The 17,152-nt window shown below is 36.8% G+C and overlaps 1 protein-coding gene across 1 annotated transcript in view; it reads left to right on the forward strand.

The window, feature by feature from the left end:
- Positions 1-17,152, forward strand: part of IBTK (inhibitor of Bruton tyrosine kinase) — a 53,353-nt gene that overhangs the window by 9,581 nt on the left and 26,620 nt on the right. The window contains exons 3-13 of the mRNA XM_021546192.2: positions 1,238-1,334; positions 1,669-1,793; positions 2,627-2,737; positions 3,919-4,089; positions 5,195-5,312; positions 7,073-7,253; positions 8,464-8,587; positions 12,509-12,686; positions 13,371-13,545; positions 14,364-14,957; positions 16,343-16,429. Coding sequence (XP_021401867.2) covers positions 1,238-1,334; positions 1,669-1,793; positions 2,627-2,737; positions 3,919-4,089; positions 5,195-5,312; positions 7,073-7,253; positions 8,464-8,587; positions 12,509-12,686; positions 13,371-13,545; positions 14,364-14,957; positions 16,343-16,429 — 1,961 coding nt within the window. The remainder of the gene's footprint in view (positions 1-1,237; positions 1,335-1,668; positions 1,794-2,626; positions 2,738-3,918; positions 4,090-5,194; positions 5,313-7,072; positions 7,254-8,463; positions 8,588-12,508; positions 12,687-13,370; positions 13,546-14,363; positions 14,958-16,342; positions 16,430-17,152) is intronic.

A 17,152-nucleotide genomic window follows, 5' to 3' on the forward strand; every position in this document is an offset into this window, starting at 1 on the left:
ACCCTTGCTGAGGGAGCAGCACTTTAGCCTATCATCCAGGCTGTTAGTCAGAATGTTAACCAGGACTAGCTCCAGAATCAGCCCCTGGGTTCCTAAACTAGTGTGGATGGCAGACTTCTGCTGTGGGCTGGAGGCAGTCTTGGCTTATTCTCAGACTGTATCTAATCTAATACCTACAAGATTTGCCACTCAGCAAGTAACTGGAGTTTGTTTTCACAAATTCAGACCATGTGAATATCCCTGCAGCCTCTGTCTGCCTGTGAATATTTTAAACAACTTCCAAAAATGAAGAATATCCAGCTATCTGTTAAGTCATAAAAATAGATCAGTTTTTTTCTGTCATATGGTGAATTAATCACAGTCCTGTTGCACTAGAGTTGTCTTTATAATTTTGAGAATGTATGCTGTTTTTCTTCTGGGGAATGTTTCTCCAGATAAAGTTGTATTTCATGTGTTTACCTCTTAAGTGAGAGGTTTTCTAAAGTTTCCTTTGTATTAGCCATGACCTCAGGTACACAGGTACAGCTGAGTTGGCCATTAGGTTCTGTTTGAAGACATCTGACATTTGGAGTTCTTCCCTTTTGGGAAGTGATTGATGACACTTGACTTCCTTCCTAAAATCAGTGCTGCTGTAGCAGTACTCTTGTATTGAGAAAATGGTGTTTACAGAGATTATCTATTTCTCTAAGTTCTGAAAGAATGATCTGTACAAGCTTTGTACCTCTGAACCTTCCCTAGTGCTCTCTTTCCTGGCTGTTTGTGTCCTCCTTGCCTTTTCTCAGCAGCTGTGAAACTCTGTTCCTTGCTTATTTTTAAAATAATAGTTTTTTTTTTATTATTTTGTCACTTGTCTAGATTGTAAAAACTGATTCTGTAGAATGCCAGTTTAAGAAAATGCATCCTTTGAAGCCGGTAAATTGATTTTTGGTGAATCCTTGCCATTTCTAGATGTCAGTGCTTTATCTTCACATCTGTTTCCTTTGTGTTTTGCTGGTTACAGATTATTACACAGTCAGGGTTGAGACAATAAAATCTGTTAGTATATCAACAAGATGTATATATGGCAGAACAGACTTGCAATGTTTTTGAATTGCTTACAGTTTACTTGAATCTGAAGATTTTCTTTTATCAGTCGAAGCTTCAATTAAAGATGTGTTTTGCTCCTTAAAGGTTTGCACGGTTTACTTCAAGCTGTGCAGTTAAAATTAACTTCAATTCATCTCCTCTTCTATTTCAGCATGGTGTTAGTCTGTATATTCAGGATAAAGAAGGCTTATCAGCCCTGGATCTTGTGATGAAAGATAGGCCTATGCATGTGGTGTTCAAGAAAACTGGTAAGAAATAAAATAGTCTAATTTGTGTTTTGAATGAGATCTGTTTCAACAATCTATTAATCTAAGTACCAGTGTATACAATATTTTTTGTTTCTAATTGGGACTTCATAATTTGTGAGATGCCTGATGCTAATGTTGATCATCTGTACAGTATTATTGGAATATTTTTTCATGGTATCTTGCTTCTTATACTATTAAATGTTTTAAATTTCAGTTTTAGGTAAAAAAAAAAAATCCCTCTTCAATTTTTAGATAGAAATAGCAGTTGTTTTTTGATATCAATGTGCACAATACTGATAAATTTAAGCTCCAGAGAGGATCTTTTTCATTACAGATCCCACAGAAGTCTACACCTGGGGAAGCAATATAAATTTTACCTTGGGTCATGGTGGTCAGCAGGGTAGACATCATCCTGAACTGGTGGACCTTTTTCCTCGTAATGGCGTGTATATTAAACAGGTATTCTTAATATATTACATGGGCATGTTTCTTGGTGAGGGGTGTGTAAGGGAGAAAAAGTAACAAAGGAGTTATCAAGTCTTGAAGATTTCCATGGACAAAACAGTTCTAGATGCCTTCCCCTCTCTGCCCACCTCCTTATCTCCTTGCAACCCCAGTCACCATTACTGAAATTGTGGTTCTCTGTTTTGGTGGGGAGAACAGGGTGTTTTATACTATTTGCTTTGGATATATGGTTTGTATATCATTAAATGCATTCAGAAACATTATATTCTGTAACTGTTTTGAGCTGGTGACTTCCTGTGTGATTCCAGTACTGGATTGAAGTAGAATAATAAATATGCTTGGTATATGTTGAATTAAAATTCATTTTGTGTTCAAAGCAGCATATACTGTTAAGCACATGTCTCCCATAACTTCTTGTGACTTCACTTTGAGAATCTTGGAAAGTTTGAAGTACAATTTGAGCAAAAATTCAGGGCAGACAATCTGTGCTGCAGTCTTCACATGTTTTCTTTGGCATTTCTGAGGTAGCATTGTGGACCTTAAAAATTCAGTCTTTTGAGTTTCTGTTAGCCTATGAGGCCATGCTTGATCTTACTTTAATAAACTGAAACTGCTGATCTCTTCAAATAGCTTAAGGCAGTACATAGTATGTTTAAAGCAAGTATTTTATGTGTCCTATGATTTAATACCACTATCTTACTTGTATTTTCATGAATATATCTTTAAAGCAGATCTACTTCATGAAGTACTTATGGCAAGTGTTTTCAGATTATCCAGAAAAATTAATCTGTCCTATGTTGCCTCCTCCCCATCCATTTTTTTTTCAGGTGGTACTCTGCAAATTCCACTCTGTGTTCCTTTCCCACAAAGGCCAAGTGTATACATGTGGACATGGACAAGGAGGGCGCTTGGGTCATGGTGATGAACAAACATGCTTGGTATGCTGTCTTGTGTTACTTCTTGTACTCTAGTATGATGTTTCTTTTATTTCTAGCAGCAAGTCTAAAAAGTGAATTAGAGTTTCTGTCAGTGTGCTTTCAAAATGAGTTTGCCATTAATTTTAAACCAAACTCCTTGCTTCCCACCAAGTAACAGAAAAACTTCTCCAGTGCTAATAGTGAAGTGGCAGAGAATAGAGGAATCTGCATTTAATTATATTTTAACTTCAGATAGCTAGATGCTGTGGTCAAACTTGTGTTATGGCTCAGTTGATTTAAAGGCCAGCTGATGCTAGATAAGTGGAATAAAATGTTTTTTGGCAGAGAAACAGCAGTACAGTACTGGGAAGCTGTAGTGGCAGGAGGAGGGATGGTAGGGTTGCTTTTTGCTAGGGTTGCTTTTTGCTAGACTTATGCAACTTAATTAAAAAGGCAATGGTCATTTTTCATTTGAATAGTACATTGTTGCAATGCACAAAACTAAAATTTGAGAAGACTAAGATATTATGACAATACAGTTCTTAGACTTAAGCATCTTACCCTACCTTGTAGTGTGCATTTATCTTGCAGCACAGTAATTTTTAAAAATTTCTAATATCGAATATCTGGTAGAAATAGATATTCTGTTGTTGAATGCTATAGTGGAGACTGGAGCTCAAATTTTATCTTCTTTTTAAAAGAAAGTAATTCTGTTAAATTAGGATTTTTTTAAAATTGCTTTTTGAAATTGTGATGTTATGTTGTTGAATAAAGGAGAAGTCGTGTTAGAGTGCATGAAGACTCAGAGATACAGAACTGCTTTCTTATTCTGTGAAATTTCATTGGGATTATCCTGTGTCGGAGGGAGATAGCTTTAGTGTTTGTGGTATTTAAAATACCACATGATAGTTAATATTTGTTCAGCTGTCCTGAAGATGTAGTTTCCAATCTAATTTCAGAACAGGTGGTTTAAAATTGATCTCCTGTGATAGAAAAGGACACTTCTCTGATAGCATTTCAAATGACAGTAATTAATGTTACTGCACTGGGCGTGCTTGTTATGTTAATGAGTGTATTGAATGTTCAAATACGTTTTATCTTTATTTCAATATTTGGTCATGACTGTCTTAGTTTCCTAGATGGCCACTGGTTAATAATAAAACAATATGCTTTTATATCAACTTTTTTTTTTCCTGATTCAGGTTCCAAGACTTGTGGAAGGCTTAACTGGTCATCAGTGCTCCCAGATAGCTGCAGCTAAGGATCATACTGTTGTTCTAACAGAAGATGGATATGTTTACACATTTGGTTTGAATACTTTCCATCAATTGGGTATTCTTCCTCCTCCTTCTAATTGCAGTGTTCCAAGACAGGTAAAAGTCAAAGCTTAATTGTTTGGTGTTGCTGTTTTGGTTTTTCTTAGCAGAAAGTAAAATGTGAAGATTATAAAAATAACCCGTAACCTTTTTAGAATCACAAAGTTTAATGTGAGTTCAGATAAATCTTGATTCTGTGTTATCAGACATCTCAGATCTTAACTGTGTTCTGATAAATGTCTTAGTTTGTAACTTGAACAACACCAAAATTTGTAGTGCAAAGCATGATACAGGGTATGACTGCCAAAATCCTTTTCTTCCCTCTTCCCCAAATTGTTCTGTAGCTGAAGTATTAACAGGTATCTATCACTTGAGAATCATGCTCTTAACTCCTTTTGGAACATTGGATGATGGCTTTCAGGTTTTGAGTGTTACATCCTTTTCTCGAAGCACTGGAGTCAGTGCTTTGGGAAGAGTAGTGACAGGGAAGAGGGTGTATGGGCATCAGCAGCTTAACTATATTTCTATGCATAATCTCTATTTTTGTTTTTTTTTGTAAGTAAAGAAGCTTTAACTTAATTTGAAGTAGAAGAACATGGCACTATCAGTGTTGTGAAAGTAGAAAAGAATGATTGGCCAAAATGCAACAGGATAGTGTTTTGGGGTACCGTGTGTTCTTCAGTAGTGTAATGACAGCTCTATATCCACAGTACTTCCTTAGATTTTATCATCTTAATCTGGAAAAGTTAAGTTAAATGTGAAGTGTGGAATTAGTAGTGTAGTGTTCTGCAGTGTGTTTAGGCCATTAGGACTTGCAAGTTTAAACTTCTAACTGACATTTTGCAGCACCTGAGTCTTCTGTGGCTGTGCTATAGATGTCCTGTTCAGTCTTGTTCAACAGCTTACATGTGAAGACAGCCTAAGGAGACTGGATTCCAGTTCTGATTAGATATTACAAAAAAGTTTAATTATTTTTGTCATTAGTTCAATAGTGTCCCACTTGACAAACTTCTGAAATAACCTGATTTATTAGGCTGTATGTGGATTGATATCAGTGCTTCACTCTTAATGACTTTAGGAGTTTAATGTTGTCAGAAGTTTGTATATGTGAAATTCACCTGTTGCTACTTAATATTAAGATGTACTTTGGATTTGTGCTTAGGTTCAGGCAAAAAACCTGAAAGGTAGAATGGTGATTGGAGTGGCTGCAGGCAGATTCCATACTGTGCTATGGACTAAGGAAGCAGTGTATACCATGGGGCTGAATGGCGGCCAACTAGGTAAGGTAGAAGCATTCTGAAAGTAAAACCCAGCCATTGAAAGATGTTGTTCATGCTTAACCTGTCATCTGCTTCTGAGAACAGAAGCCTGGGTGAAGCTTTTTCTCTCTCTCTTCTGTTCTTTTTTTTTTTAACCAATCTGATGACATCATCCCTTCACACTTCTTTTGAAGCATATTTTTCATTCCTAACAGTTACTTTCACATTTTGAGATAATAGGAGCTTGTCAGATTTAGCTCTCATTTGAACTCTTTATAACTTTTACTTTCTATGTATCTTGTGTGGTCCTGCTGCTGGGGACTTTGAGGGAACAGAATGTTGCTGTGTTGGAAATTACTCCAAGGCAAGCTTGTCTCCTACCAGCAATCTGGCTGGCACTGCCTTTAATAAATTATAAACTAGCCTTCAGCTCTCCTGCCTATGTCCTTCTTTCATCAAGCACTGTAAACATGCTACTGATAACTTTTTCCATACTAACTTTTTAAAGTGAAATAGCCTATATCTAGATTTTTTTCAGCAATACCATTACCAGAATCTTCAGTTAACTTTGTCTTATTCTGAAGTCAAGAAAGAACCTTTTAAAAATATATTACCAACTAGTGAACTTGATTTGTTTTATGAATGGGACATTTAAATTGGTTTTATCTTTTTTAATAAACAGGTATTGCTATACTGGTTTAGATTTGCATTTTTGCAGTTTTGTGTATATGTGCAAACAAAATTGTTAGCTATCTCTGGTACTTAGAGTTAATCTGCATCAGCTCTGGCCTCAGGTTCCAGCTGTTTTTGTGTTTCTATGTTAAGGTGTCAAAGGTATGTGAAAAACTTGTCTTTGTCAGAGAAATACCTTACTAATGAGTATCTTGTGGTTTGATTTTGCCTTTTTTTATATGCACCCATTCATCTAAGCTTTTTTTGTGGTTGTTCATGTTGTTGGGATTATTCTGTCTAGCATGTGGTCCAGTACAGTATCATAGAGAGACAGTAATTGAATCTTAAGTGATATTATCTGTGTCAGTTGGGCACCATGGTACACCTGTGGTGGTAAACCTTGCCCCCATAAGATGTTTGTGCATAGCCCTACATTATCCTGTGGCAGGGCTGCTTCCAGCTGTAGGAGCAGCTCTGCTGCTTGTTTCTCAGTATCTGTACCCTGTTGTGCTCTGTGGTGCAGGCTTAAGTGCCCTGCACACAAAACAGGATTATGGCATGTATGAGATTCCTGATGTTAGACTTCTTGTAGGAACAGAGCAGCAATGACCTGCGTTTTTTTTTAAATTTTAATGTTTTCAGAGATCTTGCATTACAGGTCCAACCTTTTCTGTGTCATGTAACTGCTGCTTTCATGCTTACCTGCAGTTACAGTAAATTTTTTGACAAGCTTATTTTTTTTTATTCCTGTGTCTGAAATAATCTGTAGTTTATGCAAATGTTATGGTATTTCTACTGTCTTGAATTTTCATATGATGAAATAAATATTCTTTTTTTTTTTTGCAAAGCTGTAGCACCATGTTAAATAACTACCCTGTCAAATATGCCTTACATGATTTTTATGTATCAGGTCTTGGTTTTCAGGTATTTGTAGTGAGCTAACAAGTAGGTCTGGTCATTCTCGTCTAAATATTTTGAAGACAAATTATCCAACTACCTAAAAAATCTTTTGGAATTTAAAGGTTTTTCAAAGTAGTGTCATAAAGTATCCTTTAAGTGAACAATGTGTGGAATGGCAAAGAATTTTTTGGGTGTGTTATATTTTCTAGGTTATCTGCTGGATCCTAATGGAGAAAAATGTGTAACTGCACCTCGCCAAGTCTCTGCTCTACACCATAAAGACATCTCTGTGTCCCTGGTCTCTGCAAGTGATGGCGCTACAGTATGTGTTTCTGAAAGAGGAGATATTTATTTACTTGCAGACTATCAGTGCAAAAAGATAGCTTCCAAGTATGTCTTACTTTTCTAATTTGTCATGAAGAACAATAGGGGAAGACTTCACTGTAGTTGTATACTTGCAAGCTATTTTAAAGATTTTTGTGCATAAAGTACAGAAAATAGAATGGTGCCCTGTGTTTTTTTCATTTGTAGTTCTTTGATATGAACTACGGCTATCATTTTTGTTTGTTTCTTCACTTGTTTTTGGAGGCTTTTTTTACAAGAGGCTAAGGTGCCACTTGCTGTTTATCAAAGATATTTAAAAAAACACGTTAAAAAGAAATATTTTGGGCCGTAAGTTTAAAAACATTGAAACTGGTATTTTTCTTCCTCTGTTACTTTGAGTTTGTCTAAGTGCATCTTGGTAGAGACGTTGAAGATCTGCTATTCTGTTTATTTATGTTATGATTTTTTTGGGGTCTGAATTTGCTAATTAATGTGTAGATATAGTATATTATAAAGAATAATTTAGGTTGTAAGGAGGATGTTGTAAAATCATCTGATCTGTAAGCTAAAACCAGGATGTAAAACCTGTTGAAGAAACTGATTTCTTGACTCATGAATTTAGGGAAATATTTAATTCTGTTCTCTTTTACCTAGTTTGCAATGGCAGATTAGAATAGATTTTTTTAGATTTGATTTTGCCCACATAACTCCCCCCTAGCTTTTCAGCTTCACTTCAGATTCTAACAGTATGTATCGATATATTATAGCTTAATGATTGCCTTATACTTCATTTCTACATGGTTGTAAGTGAAGGTTTTGACACCTGTAGAATCTTAATGTTGTATCCTGTGCTCTTATACTAAGCATCTGAGAAAAGATAACTAGTATGATTTTGATCAGCTAAAAACCAAGACCTAGCAAACCCCTGAGAAATGACCTGCTGGGATAGGATAGATGTTTTAATACAGACAGCTGAATAAATTTTTGTTAATGATGAAATCAAAGCTACATCTACTGATTTTTCACTCATGAAATTTTGTGAATAACTTAGATATACAATGTGATATACTTAAAAACAAACAAAAGTTATAGTCTGCTGTAATATTACCAACTATGTTAATAGTACCGGAAGGATGAAACTAAACATAAGTAATTTTTCAGTGCCACTGCCTCAATTTTATTTTTTTACTGCTTGTGTAAAGGAAAAAGGTAACTGTCATAGAACCAACATTAAGTACACAATAGGGGGATACTAATTTAACTTGTGTTCTTTCAGACAGCTGAACCTTAAAAAAGTTCTTGTGAGTGGGGGATATTTGGAATATAAAGTAGATACCCAGCATCTTGAAGAAAATGGGGGTCAAAAGACTTGCATTCTGGCACTGGATGAAGCTGGAAGGGTAAGTTTTCACAACTATAATTATATAGCAGGTTACATAGTGATTAATCAAACTTTAAATGTAAGCTAGGACAAAATCATGCATAGAAAATAAGGAATTTCACAGAATCATATAATATGCTGAGTTGGAAGGGACCCACAAGGTGTAGCTCCTGCCCCTAAACAGGACCATTCCCAAAAGTCACATGAAGTGCCTGAGAGCATTGTCCAAATGCTTCTTGAACTCTGTCATGGTTGGTGCTATGACCCCTTCCCAGAGGAGCCTTTTCCAGTGCCCTCTGGGTGAAGAATCTTTTTGCAGTAAACATCCCCTGACACAACTTCAGGCCATTCCCTCAGGTTCTGTCATTGGTCACCACAAAGAAGAGATCAGTGCCTGTCCTTTCTTGTCCCCTAAGGAAGAAGTTGTAACTGCAATGAGTTATCCCCTTCAGTGTCCTCCAGGCTGAACAGACCGAGTGCCCTCAGCTGCTCCTCACACAGCTTGCCCTCAAGGCCCTTTCAGCATCTTTATTGCACTCCTTGAACTCTCTCTAATAGTTTAATGTCTTCTTAGATTGTGGTGCCAAAAACTGCCCCCAGCACTCGAGGTGAGGCTGCCCCAGAGCTGGGCAGAGTAGCACAATTCCCTCCCTCATCCAGCTGGTGATGCTGTGCCTGATGTCCCCCAGGACAGGGTTGGGGCTCCTGGCTGCCAGGGCACTGCTGACTCATGTTCAACTGACAGGACTCCCAGGTGCTGCTTTCCAGCATCCCATTCCGCAGTCTGTCCATACATCTAGGCATGTTCCAGGGGTAGAATCTGGCACTTTCCCTTGTTGAACTTGGTGGTTGTTGGTTGCCCAGCCTTTCAGTTGTCAAGGTCTCTGCAGTGCCTCCCTGCCCTGGAGGGAGTCAGCAGCTCCTCCCAGTTTTGTATCATCTGTGAACTTGCTAAGTATCTCTTCCAGTCCTGCCTCCAAATCACTTATGAAGATGTTGAGGAGCACAGGGCTGAGGAGCCCTGTGGAACACCCCCAGTAAGTGACAGGTCACCAGTCTGATGTCACTCCATTCACTGTAACCCTTTGTGCCCAGTTCGTGGGCCAGTTGCTCACCCATCCCATGGTGTGTTTATCCAGCTGTGTGCTGGACATTTTGTCCAGAAGGATCTTATGAAAAGCAGTATCAAAAGCTGTGCTGAAATCCAAAAAGATTGTCAGCTGGCTTCCCTTGGTCAGCTAGGTGGGTTTCCTTATCATCAAAGGAAATCAGGTTTGATAAGCAGGACTTTCCCCTCATGAAGCCATGCTAGCTGTGACCAATAACTGCGTTGTCTTTCAGGTGTTTTTCAACACCTCCCAGAATAATCCTGTCCACAGCTTTACCAGGCACTGAAGTGGGACTGACAGGACTGTATGTATAGTGTGGGGTTCTCTTTTCTTGCCTTTCTTGAAAACTGGGACAATGTTCATCAGAAGCTGGGACCTCTGGATTTCCAAGACTGCTCAAAAATCATGAAGGGAGGCTTTGGGATCACATCAGCCAGCTATTTGAGGATTCTCAGATGAATCTCACCAGACCCCATAGCTTTGTAGGGATCCAGCTAGAGCAGCAGATCCCACAGAGTTTCAGGGTTGACTGGGAGTTGGTCATTCTCACAGTCATGGTCCTTCAAATCAGGGCACTGCGACTCCATTATTGAAGACAGGCAAAGAATGTGTTAAACACCTGTACCTTTTCTTTGTCCCCTGTTTGTGAAGTGACCATCCTCACCCTGTAATGGGCTGATGTTAACTCTTACACTGCCTATTGCCATTAATATATTTGAAAAAGCTTATTGTTCCCCAGTCAATTTGTTTCTGTAGAGCTGCTTGCTGGTGTTTTTTTTATATTAGGGCCACGTGAGGATTACAAAAGTAATGTACAGTAATTAACTTTTCATTCTATGGACTTTTAATGGCTTTTCAGTGAAGGTGTAAACTTTGTTTTTGCATGCACATTAGTGGTTATATAGTATATGTGGTTTAGGTTCTTTTTGTTGGTGTGTTTTTTTTTTTTCTTTCCATCTCTTCATTCCACTTATGCCAGGCACCTTTTCACCTTTCAAAGTAGTCTCTGGACTTGAAGTTTTAAAGCCTTTGTTAAAACACAACTGTTTTATGGTCAAAATGTTGCACCTAAATCTGGCGGATCATTTAATATATAAGTGTAGATGCTCTTTTGTCTTAGAATTGGAAGGCCATGGTGAATTTATTTTTTTCTTCCCTCTTTTTTTTAGTGCTGGTTTACAGGACCCTACTAAATCCCTTTTTTCGATCTGCTCACTGAGAGATCTCAACCTTCACTGCCATCTAGTGGTGTTTACAAAGAAGCTTTTCCTTAAAGAAAGTTGAAAAAAGTGATTGTGTATCAAAATAAGGAGCAATGTGGTTATTTCCTTTTCTTTCCTTGCATTTGGCTGAGCTATGTTTTGAGATGATCTTATCTTTTCATTAGGTTATTAGTTGTCTCAGAGATTATAAACTTTCAGTTCAGTGTTTGATCATTTGAGGGGTAGCCTCTAGCATCTGTAGTATTGGTAGTGCCCCTTCAACATCTTTGGGACACTGCTTTAACAGTAAGAAATTACTTCATCTTCCTGCATCAGAGGAAAAATGTCTGTGTGCATTTTATATCTTTCCATGTTGAATACTGACAAGTACTGGGATCTTCAGTGCTTTCAGGCGTTATAAATTATTTAATAAGGAGAGGGATGGGATCTTAACAGTTGGGTTTACTGAAACAGTTTGGCTTGTTTGCCGTTTTTTGAAGGGAATACTGTTTAGCCTAGAAAATAAAAATCACAAGTATATACACAGAAAATAGAAAGTCACTTGTATGTACATACTTGAAGAGAAGATGTGAAGCAGATAGAGCCAGGGTATTTTCAGTGGTGCCCAGAGCTAGTACCAGAGGCAGAGGACACAAACTGAAACAGAGCAGGCTCTATCTGAATATCGGGAAGCACTGAGGGTGGTCCAGCACTGCCACAGGTTGCCAGTTACAGCTATGAAATCACTATCCTTGGAAATACTCACAAGCTATCTGGACATGTTCCTGGGCAGCTGGCTTTGGGTACTCCTACTTGAGCAGAGGGCTGGACTAGACAACCTCCAGAGATCCATTTCAGTTTCAACCATTCTGTGATTCTTAGGGCTCAAGGCAGTTGAAATTAAATAGGTTACTCAAGTTCTTCTGTCCCTCCCTTATGTAGATGCTAACAGACCTGTGTAAGTCCTTCAGTGGGAGAAAATGAAAGCCTGACTTTAGCACTGCTAATGCCACATTTGAGCTTTGCCTTGCTTGGGCCTGTCTTTCAGATATGTACAGTGTACTTTGTTGGGGTCTTGCTGTGTATGCAGTGCTTCGTATTCCTGAGGGTTTTGATATTTGTGCTTAGTCATGATCTCCATTCCAAACCTAGACTGGTGCAGAGAAATTTGAGATTTTTGTCAAACAATTAACAGGAAATGGTTTAAATTCCCAGTGTGCTAGCTTTGAATTTGTCTGATTTATTAGCAAACCAGTTGGAAAAATCTATAAATTAAGAACTAGATAAAACTTGTTTCTTGACTTGACACCTTTTATTCTCCTTGTCAAGATGCCTGTAAAACCTGTCCTATATATGACTGCTATGAAGATATTTCAGTATTTGCAGAAGCTTTTCAGATGCTCTTCATGAGCAAATGTATCTAGATATCATGATAGATTTTCCCTGTTTTACTCATGGATTCTCTCTAATAGATGCTCATAACACTTTATCCTAAAATTTTGAAGAATGTCTTTCTCCTTTTGTATGCTATTTTGAGATGGCACGTTCTTGTGTTTAAAAAAGTAGTGTGTAATATGTAACTGCTTTTAAATTATATGAAGATTTTCCCTTAAAAATTTGATATTATAGGTGTTTTGTTGGAAGTCATCTAACAACTCCATGAAGCAGTGTCGTTGGGTGTATGGCCGGCAAGTCTTCATGTCTGATGTTGCCTTGAATGGGAATGAAATAATGTTTGTCACACGTGATGGTGAAGCCTTTACAGGGAAGTGGCTGGAAGAAGGGAAAAAAAACTCAGAAAAGAAAGGTTAGCTGTGATTTCTTAGTGTTTTTTAAGTACTTCTGAATCAGTAAAAAAGTTTAATTGAATCTTTACAATCTCTAGCAGTATTATGTGGCAAGTTCTTTCCTCTGTGACTGACAGTTTTTAGCATTGACTGCTACTGTACTCTTTCCTCAGTAATACAAAGATTGACTTTGCAGCCTTCAGTTTATCTTTAGGTGCATGTTTTTTGGGAAGAAAAGTACTTCTGAAGAGCAATAGTAGCAATATGGTCTAGTGTAATAATCTTGTCACATATTAGATGATGAGTCTGAAGAGAATTGGTGGTGAGCAAGAGAAGGAGCATATTCTTGCTTGCACTGCTAAGTCTGTGAAACCTGTTTCCTCGTCCCTTATCTGGGCACAATTCAAGGTCCAAAGCAACTTCCACCTTATTGGCTTATATTACTGGAAGTAGGTCCTGATGGTTTGTTTTTCTGCAAGGAACATACCTGTCTCATACAGAACAAGATTTTCAGTGAAATTGCCAGATCTCCTCCTATATATTCTGTAAATAAGCAAGCCTGAAATCTTCAGCATGGCTTAGTGTTATTCAATTACTCCATCAATGGACATGTAGAAGTCATAGTCTTGCCTTTTTGTTGTATTAGCTGTATTTTAATTAGCAGGATGTGATAAGTATTCATTTTCTTTTTTTTTTTTTAACAGAACCTGTATCAAGCCTTCAGCATCCTTCATGTGATGTGTCTTGTGAACATGATACAACCAGTGTGTATGAAAGAATTCGACTTCAGAAGCTGACTTTTGTCCACCGAGCTGTCAGTATTGCCACTGATCCTAGTGGCTGCAATTTTGCTGTATTACAGTCAGATCCTAAAACCAGGTATATTTAAGATGACAGCAGCTGTAACTTTTTTTGCGTGTGATTGATATTGAATAGAGATTGAATAATTCTTTTCCTGTTTTTTGGCTCATACAGAAGTTACAGTAAATACAGTTACCCATACTGCTAGAGGATGGTACTTTGTTAGTAATTATGTTGAAGTTATCTAAAGGCTTAAGCTTATGTATTTGCATGATAATAGACAGTATTGATGTTTTATCTGAAGTGTTTAAGGCAAGCATTTGCCAGGTATTTCATAACACACTCTGAGTTCTAAATACTGTAGAAATTCACCCTTTCAGTAATTACCAATAATCAACTTTTAAATAAAAGTGACAAGTGAATTTTTCTTTGTTTGGAAGGAAATGTGTAAAGTAAAATAAGTAAATAGAATACTGGACTATATTTCTTATGCTGTCATAATAGATTCCAACATTTGTGATAAATAGCTGAACATTAGCTTTTTTCCCACATTGCTTTAGTTTGTAATATGAAATACAACAAGCATTTCTGTGTTTTCATGTTGGAAAAATGAGATGAAGATAAGATAGTTCTGATAATAGTGGTACAGTACAAAGGCAAAATACTATATACTGTAAATATACTGAAGCTAGTCATGTGTTATTTATGTAGTTTAATTGTATAAATACCATATTATTAGTTATTTTTGTAAAGAACAGGACAAGGAATGTTGAGCAGTGCAGCAATGTAAGAAAAGAAACCAAATGGAAACATAATTTTCCTCTTCATTAAACATTTCATTAAAATGTGATGAAGGGTTTAAATAGTGTTTGATTATGGATTTAATTTTGTTCTAGTCTCTATGAAATTCCAAGTGTGTCACTGTCTAGTTTTGGAATGGATTTTGGCAAACTGTTAGATGAAACAGATGAAATGGACAGCATCCATGATGTGACTTTTCAGATTGGTACAAGAATGTACCCCGTGCACAAATACATCTTGGCCGTACGCTCCGACTTCTTCAAGAAGCTCTTTGTTTCCAGTGACAACCAGCTAGACACTCCAGACATCTACCGTAAAGATGAAGATGCTGTTGGATGTGATCTCTATGTAATTGAGAAGGTCCATCCAGATCTGTTTGCATACCTTCTGCAGTTCATATACACTGATACTTGTGATCTTTTGACTCATGGTTACAAGCCAAAAATCTCATATAAAGAAAAATCAGATGAATATCAAGATACTTTAATTTCTAATCTCAGCAAAATGAGCTTTGATGAAAACGTCAATGGAAAGTCTGCATTTGAGATTTATAGAAATAATCAAGTGCAAGTTATAAATGAAAAACAGAAGAGCAAATCTAAAAAAGGCAAAGCTGGTGATGAACCTAATCTCATTAAAATGTTGCAAAGTGCAGCAAAGAAGTTTGGGCTCAGCAATTTAAGTGGAAGGTAGGTGAAAGGAAATGCATTTATATTTTGATGAACTCTCCATGTTTTTTTTATGTAGCTTATCTAAATTTAGTTATTATGACAATAGTGGGAATTAAAACACTGATGTTTGAATAGAAACTAGAGGGAGATGATGAGAGAATGCTACTTATGCACTGACTGGGCTTATTTCTGGTACATATAGGAGTTTCAGGTTGGTGGGTGATGAGCTATTGCATCATTGTTTGGGCATCACTTGTTTTGTATCTGCTCATTCTGTTAGCATTATTACTATTTTCCATTCTTTTTCTGCCCTATCAAAACTGTCTATTCAACCCATTAATTTTTTCCCCAGTTTTCTCCCCTATCCCACTGGTGGGCAGTGAGGGCAGAATGAGTGAAGGAGGGACTGTATGGTCTTTAGCCAGATGAGTTAAAGTATGACAATATCCTCTAAGACATGAGCTCTATGGGATTTGATATCTGGTATAAATAATTTGACTTTCCAGAAAGACTGCCATAAAACAGCAATACTGATTATGTTAGAGATAGCTGATGTAATTGAATTCTGGACTGTATAATTTTTATACTGTGGTCTGTAGTCTACCAGTTTTTCACAAGACAGCAAATATGTTTAGTATAAAACAGAACAAAGCAAATTTAAATTCTTGTTCAAATAATGTAATTTTTATGTTACATACTGAAACAAATGGAATTTAGATCAATTGTCTCTGTAGAACTGCATTAATCAGTTTGGGTTTTTTTCCCTGTATTTATCCTTTCAAAAGAGGGATATGAGTTTTTTCAGGACAGTTTTCTTGCTGTACTTCTTGCATGCAGAGCCAAGATGTGAGGCTGCTGCTAAAACTGAGTTCCTGAGTAACGTTTCTGTGGTACTTTGCCTTTAAAGGTGTATTACTGTGTAATCCACCAGCAGCACTCCTGTGTCTTTACCATCCCATTCACAAGCCTCCCTGATGAATTAGGATGCTAAAAAAGCCAGTGCTGAAATTCTTATCTCTTCCCAGCCACTGTCTTCGCTCAATCAATCAATGTTTATTGATTGGTACTGATATGTATTTAAGTTCTTGGTTTTTGACCCTGTAGTATTGAACTCTTAATTGAAATTTTAATTGAATATTTACAGTACAATAGTAGGCAGTAACTCTACAGTATAGGTTTCATCTAAGATGAAATGCATATCTAAGGTGAGGAAAGAATGTCAGTTGCATTTTACATCTGCCTTGAAAACTTTTCAAGTAACAACTGGCTTATATTTTTGTATGATGATTAATTTTCATATTCACAATATGAGCCCACTGAAGTACTGTTACTTTGTAAAACTTTTCAATGGTTTGAACTGTATACTAATTGTATTGCTTATTTTTAATGTTAATAATTTGCAGGTTGGATGGAGTCAGGTTAGAAAATGGAAAAATTAACGTTGTCAACAAGAAGAATGGGAACAAACCAAAGTTGAACCAGAAGAAATGGTAACTTTTTAAAATCATGTTTCCCCTACCTCACTGCCTCTTATGTCATCTCTTTACATGTTAAGTAAGGACTAAGGTTGATACAGCTGTATTTTAATTTGTAGTATTCAATTGTCTCTATCATAGTAACTCAGGTTTGGAAGTTGTCTGTAGATATTTATAGACTTAATCTGTAAATTAGTAATTGGGGATAGATTATGTGTGGTATATCTTTGATTCTTTTTACTGTACCTTAGTGTATTCTGTGGATTAACTGTGTCATAGAATGCTAATGCCAGGAGAAATGGTATGGGTAATCCAGTCAAAATCAATTTGACTTCTGTAAATCTGCTTTCTGTAGCAATAAGACTACATGGATTGGAAATAAGCAAATGCATAGTATGTTTTCTAATTTGCTTTTAGCAAAGTGATGTTTGTTTTTTAATTCCATTAATGTGATTGAGTTACTTTTACCTGAAGTCCTGAATAGCCTATATAGGAGAAGCATCATTGCATGAAAGTAGTTGGTTTCACAGAACTTGGGTTCATTCTTAAAATGCATCATCAAGGCCTATGGTGCCTCCTGATATTGAAGGTAACTAAACATAGACCATATAATTGACTAAATAATTAATTAATTTGTTTAATCATAGCTTTTTTGAAACAGTAATTGAGTTTTGAAGGAAGTATTTCAGATGGAATATTTGAAGCTTAACTTTAGACAAAGAAATTCCGGAAAGCATT

This window comes from Lonchura striata, chromosome 3, assembly GCF_046129695.1.
Source record: "Lonchura striata isolate bLonStr1 chromosome 3, bLonStr1.mat, whole genome shotgun sequence".
Taxonomy (NCBI): domain Eukaryota; kingdom Metazoa; phylum Chordata; class Aves; order Passeriformes; family Estrildidae; genus Lonchura; species Lonchura striata.